Genomic DNA, 6,000 nt, shown 5'->3' on the forward strand with positions numbered 1-6,000 from the left:
ATGGTACATGGTGGGTGTATATCCAAGCGCGTTTCTCACATACCCGTGCATCAGGAAGAGAAGATCCATGTGTTTTGTTTTGTATAGCCGAGTAGAACTCTTCGCTGAGTTGTTCTCTGGCGCCAAGACCTTTGTTGCAGGAATGCAGGAGGGAAAAAAGGGTGCAAAAAAGAAATGCCTCCAATGAGATTTGAACTCATGATCTCAGCATTGCGATCCCGATGGAAATACAAGTGCTGCGCCTTACCCCTTGGCCATAGAGGCATGTGTGCACTTTTCTCCCATAGCCAGAATTTCTTTCGACGCCTAAGAAACCCGTCGCACAGCTTGAGAACTAAGTCCCAGCAACAATGCCGCGCCATATGCAGTATCATGCTCTTACCCAAGCTTGACCCACCCCAACTGAATCGTCCGACACGAAACCCGTTCCGTAAGGAGAGGAAACAGAATAAAGAAAGACAATGGTTGGGCAAAGTTCGACGCATAACGGTATTCAATCTTACCAATAGCGAAAGTGGGCGGGATACGAACAGGGATCAGTAACGAGTACGGGTAATTTTCTTGCCACCCTACTCGGGCAAGTTACAGGTATGATACTTTGACCATGGCCCTTTCTGCCCACCAAATACGATACCGTACACGTAAAGTCTTCACGATACCCACGGCGAAACTGGGCGAATGAGGAACAAGGAAGGGCATTTGGTCGGCAAAGAGGGAAATCGTCTACAGGTAGTTTCGTCGTGGGTATCAGAAAGGGGCACGGGTTATTCGTGACCAATTTGGTGATTCTCCTTGCCTGTTTGACGCAAGAACTTACGCAGGTGCGATTCCACCGAGTAGAACAGCAGCGCGCGAGCACCCTACTCAAGTAAACTAAGAAGATGCTTTAGGGTAAACAGCTCCAAGCTGTCATCCCTCGCAAAAGTAAGTTGAGGATTTGCATATCAAATACGGTACGTCGATACCCGTACGGGAGGGCGCTTCAATAAGCCCGGAATCTTCAGAGATCTCTTCTCAGTATTAAGTCAAATCCTTATTTCGGGCTTTTATCCGCCTGTTATTAAAGCTAACATTAGTTCGAGCGAGGAAAGTGGAACTGATTTCGCTAGCCCCAGCACAAGACTTGCTAATACAACCTGTTGTACCGGCACTGTTTTTTTTTTTATGGAACGGTTAGACTAACCTTGAAGATAATTTTCCTAACTGGAGTCCTGGCACCCGGTAGGTGCTGACTCCCGATCCTATGGCTTCAATCTTTGATAATAGTACGAGTACTGTACACAGTACCACAAAATTTTGAACCGTGTGCTATGTCGTTGAGCTTTCCTCTCCCTGCAAGGTCTGGCAGCCTCCTTTCTTGCACCCATTTTCCAGAGAAGGGAATTCTTGACCACACATGATACAGTATAGTAGCAGATAGCACACGTTTCGGTTATTCATGTTTCTACCGTATACCGGTATTGTTTGCTCTGGCATGGGCGCAGCCGCGTACCTCTATATTTAAAGGCCCCTGGTAGTCTAATCCGAGCAAAGTTGAAAAGAAGAGGATCCTCCTCCCTCAGACCTACATCAGGCCATGTTTCAACTGATTTACAGTAATAATGATCTCTGGATTATTATTTTTACTGTATCTAAGTTCACCTGATCAACAAGGTTCCAGATGGTGGAGTTACCCCGCAAAAAGTTAGTGGCATCATATCATATTTGAGTATCCGGTGCAGGAGGTTCATAGGGCTTCAGCCTCCGTGATTAATTCCCCTAGCGTGCCATAGCCCGATCCGGCCCCCCTCCTCCTGCGAGTACTATTTAATATCCTCTCACCACCACCGAGAGCGACTCTTGGTTTCGTTTTCCTGCCCGCTACGCCAACAGAGGCGCGACCACAATACAAGTATACCCCCCCCCCCAATGAAGTGCCAGGTACAGTACTTGTACTCGTACTGTACTACTCGTAGTACATCACTCAGCATAAAAGTTAATAGGAGAATGCCGTCCCCCGGGACGTCGGAGCACTAAGCCAGTCCTTGTGTCAGGGTATAGTATCGGCAGCGCTGACATACCGGTACTTGACCCTAACAAGACCGGTTCCATTTCCGAACACTCAGAATAGCATCATACGGCATTTCCCAGGTATGGTACTCGAGTAGATAGATGCTGTAGGTGGCGTCCCTTACTCGCAATAGGGCTTTTGGGGCTTCCCAATTTTTAGGCCGCGTAATGCATACCGGGCGCTCACTACTAGCATCACAGTAGCAGCAAGGGAACCTTTTGGATAACTGCTTTCGGATACCTCTAGGGACTTGTGATATTTTATCACAACCTGTTCAGCTGGCGGCAAGAAGAGTGGGGGTGGGGCTGCGGGGGGGCGCTTCCATGGGCACTTTGGTTCTTGGAGGGGTTTTGGGGGACTTTGGAGGGCTGCATTATCTGTATTCCCTGGTCAGTCCTAGTGTAGTTACACTGTATTATCAGGCACCCTGGGGTGTTTGTGGCGGCTCAAAAAAGAAGCTTATTTCTTCAAGCTTCATGTTTGAGGGTTAAACCCCCGCCTACGCCCGATGGCGAGATACGGTACTGTTTTGGCTATGAAGCACTTTTGGTTTGATCCGGCAGCAAGCATGGCGGGTCCAAAGATACCGGACAATATCTGGTGCACCAAGATCTTGTTATACATTGTTGGTGTCATGCATTGTGCAGTGAGATTTCATTGAGCAGAGGGCTGACCTGCGAAAGTCAGGTTTCTGGAGGAGTGTACAGTACTGTACAAGTAAAAATTTAATCGAGAAAGCGAGTGATGCAGTAGTCGTGATTTAGAGGGGATTACTCGAGCACGGGTAGTGGATGCCTGCATGCTGTGAGTTATGCATACACGATCGCCCAAGGCGTCTTTATGCGGCATAGTGTTCGGTGTTCGACTGGGAGCCGCCAACAATCGACCTCAAACACTCAACCGTCCCTCTCCGTCTCGCCTTTTTTTCTCTCCTTCGACTTCTTATCTGCCACCGTACCAATCCTCTCGTTTATGCAGTGGTACGGAGGTGATCCGGCTCATCATCCATCATCTACACACAAAGCCAAGCTCTTTGAAGTGGTCGATCCTCAAACCTAATATTTTCCATTCTTCCTGGGCCCTGCTGCAATGACCCACGTAGGTTACGAACCGACTCCGACTAGGGATTCACTTGAACTGGACTCGCTGGTCTCATCGTCAGCTTCTGCGTCACCGCGTTCCTCGACATCCTCCCGCTCTGGAATCTCGTCCTCCCGTCGACTGTCGCTTGCTTCTGGCGATGAGGATGTTGAACCTGGTCGGCCACGTGCTTACCGCTCCTATTCCGTGTCCTCTGCTTTTGACTTCAATACCCATTTAGTGCCCCTTACCTCATCGGCGGAAACCCGATATCAGCAACTAGGCGTGACCAACACTCCTGGCTCGAATCCTGTGGGTACATTAGAGAAGCAAAAAACTCTCACCTACCTCAACGGATTATCGTTACTGGTTGGCCTGCAGATAGGCTCTGGCATATTCTCCTCACCTAGCCAGGTCAACAACCATACACCCTCTCCGGGAGTGAGTCTGATAGTCTGGGCTGTTGCCGGGTTATTGGCGTGGACGGGTGCTGCGAGCTATGCTGAGTTGGGTGGCGCTATCCCTTTGAATGGTGGGAGCGGTGTGTATCTACGGCATTGTTTCGGGGAGTTGATTGGGTTTTTGTATTCATGGACGGCGGTCATTGTATTGAAACCAGGGGGCGCAGCTATTGTCGCCATCATATCGGGAGAGTACATTAATAGGGTTATCACGGGGTCATTTACAGCAGACGCCGATGCAGTGCTCCCCTCGGAATGGGCAATCAAACTAGCAGCCTTTTTGTGTTTGTCCTTGGTTACAGCACTGAATATGCTTTCGACGAGACTCACCACCCGATTATCTGATTCACTGCTGTTTTTGAAGGTGGGGAGCTTACTGGCTATCACGGTCATCGGTATCGTCGTTGCAGCGACGGGGTTGAACGGGGACGGGAAGGGAGCTACCACTGAATGGAAGGACAGAGGGTGGTTCGATAGTAGAAAAGGGGGTGTATCAGGGCGGGAAAGTGAGTCTACGGTTGGCGGGCTAGGGGAATATGCAATCGCCTTGTATGCAGGATTGTGGGCCTTTGATGGATGGGATAATGTTTGTTTGACACCTGGCCGTCCGCCTTGACGCACGCTGATTACTGCGATAGGTCAATTTTGTTGTGGGGGAAATGAAGAATGCCCAACGAGATCTCCCCCGGGTGATCCACAGTGCCATGCCTGTTGTGATTGCGTCGTATCTCCTTGCGAACGTGGCATACTATTTGGTGCTTCCGGGGGAAGTGATTGGGAGAAGCAATACAATCGCTGTGGTATGTGTGCCCTCTTAGATCTTGGTGGGGTTGGATTAACGAAGAATACCGGTAGGCATTTGGTACCAAGGTATTTGGCACAGCTGGTGGTGTTGTTTTTGCCCTGGCCGTATCCCTTTCCTGTTTTGGTGCTCTCAATGCTGCCACCTTTACCTCCGGCCGCCTTGTCTATGTTGCGGGTAAAGAAGGCTACCTTCCCGCCATCTTCGGCACGTTAGGCTTTCGCGGCAGAGACAGCGAGTCTAGCCGACGCTCTGTGGGGACTAACAAGAGATCGATCTTGGAACGCATCCTTTCGATTTTCGGACGCGGTGCCTCCAACGGTGAACCGAGTGTCCAGTCATGGAACAAAACTCCGATATATGCTATGCTACTGAATTCCTTTCTTACGGCACTTTACATTTCTGTTGGCGAATTTGGAACACTGCTCACATTCTATGGGGTAGCCGGGTATACTTTCTATTTCCTTACAGTCCTCGGCCTAATAGTTCTGCGCGTCAAGGAGCCAAGCCTTGAAAGGCCATACAGAACCTGGATTACCACTCCCATAATTTTCTGTTGTGTCAGCCTATTCCTGATATCCCGAGGGGTGTTTAGTAGCCCTCTGCAGTCACTTGTGGTGGTTGCCTTTGTGGTGGCTGGGATACCGGTTTATTACTGGAGGGTTGGAGGATGGAAGGGCTGGAAGTTGCCTTGGAGGAAATGAATAAATGAATGACCCGAGATGGTGAGCTATTTCATTGTGGAGTTGGGGCATGGGTGGTGTTTCAATTTTGGCTTTCGCTCTAGATATGTCTTTTACGAGGAACGCTTATTGTTGGTTTTTTGTATACTGTATACTGGACCGGAGGGCAAGTAAATTTAGGGTGGGTAGATATCTTATGATAGCTCGATTGGGCATATATGTTTTTTGCAGGATGTAATGTGCGGCGACTGGACGAATACAACGGCACTGTTAGGTTAGATATCGAATTACAACTTTGCGCTGAGTCGATTACGATTCAGTTATCATGGTTCCATGGTATTGAAAGTTTTTGGTAAACAGTTTACTACTCTACATCGCCCCTTCGTGCTCCCTGGACTCGATCCACTGAACCTTAAGGGTGGATAATGAGCGGGTTAGGGCTGGCATGAATAATAGTATTGTATTTATGATACCGGCAGCTTACTTGAGTACTCGTACCGGTACTAGTACTCGTACAGGTCTGCAGTTGCAGGATAGGGAGGTTTTGCTAAGAGAATTCGAGTGCCAAGACCCCCGTTTTCCGTTGTCACTGTGACAACCCGCCACATGCTGATGTGTTGATAACAAAAATTCTGTTCCGGGATTGGTACCAGAGTTAACTTATCCTGAACAACGGTGGTCCAAAATAAAAATAACCCTAGCAACTGCTGTGTATGTCTCAGCACGGCTCAAGTAATTGTAGTACCTAAGAAAGAGTTTTCTCATGACAAGACTGCGGCTGAGATCAGATTTCAACTACTTGCCAAGCAGCTCTCTATTTTTGATTTCCCAATCTTCAATTGGCAAAACCTCCTTGTTGTGACTGTACGAATTATTTTGATTTGGACCGGAGTCTGGTTGTGGCATATTTTGATTTGTGAGTGA

General features: G+C 48.6%; 1 protein-coding gene; it reads left to right on the forward strand.

The window, feature by feature from the left end:
- Window positions 1–2,939: 2,939 nt before the first annotated feature.
- On the forward strand, window positions 2,940–5,406 carry GSTUM_00006065001 (uncharacterized protein). XM_002838224.2 has 4 exons: window positions 2,940–4,177; window positions 4,230–4,391; window positions 4,447–4,604; window positions 4,725–5,406. The coding sequence occupies exons 1-4, from the start codon at window positions 3,140–3,142 to the stop codon at window positions 5,095–5,097; spliced, it is 1,731 nt and encodes a 576-aa protein (XP_002838270.1). The 5' UTR covers window positions 2,940–3,139; the 3' UTR covers window positions 5,098–5,406.
- The last annotated feature ends 594 nt before the right edge of the window (window positions 5,407–6,000 follow it).

This window comes from Tuber melanosporum (assembly GCF_000151645.1).
Source record: "Tuber melanosporum whole genome shotgun sequence assembly, scaffold_24, strain Mel28".
Lineage (NCBI taxonomy): Eukaryota > Fungi > Ascomycota > Pezizomycetes > Pezizales > Tuberaceae > Tuber > Tuber melanosporum.

Excerpts from the sequence above, each read along its gene's own strand:
- GSTUM_00006065001 (XM_002838224.2), top strand. The coding sequence starts at position 3,140 with ATGACCCACGTAGGTTACGAACCGACTCCGACTAGGGATTCACTTGAA. Across the intron at positions 4,178-4,229 it reads CCTTTGATGGATGGGATAAT|GTCAATTTTGTTGTGGGGGA; the intron begins GTTTGTTTGACA and ends TTACTGCGATAG. Across the intron at positions 4,605-4,724 it reads CTTCCCGCCATCTTCGGCAC|TGTCCAGTCATGGAACAAAA; the intron begins GTTAGGCTTTCG and ends CGGTGAACCGAG.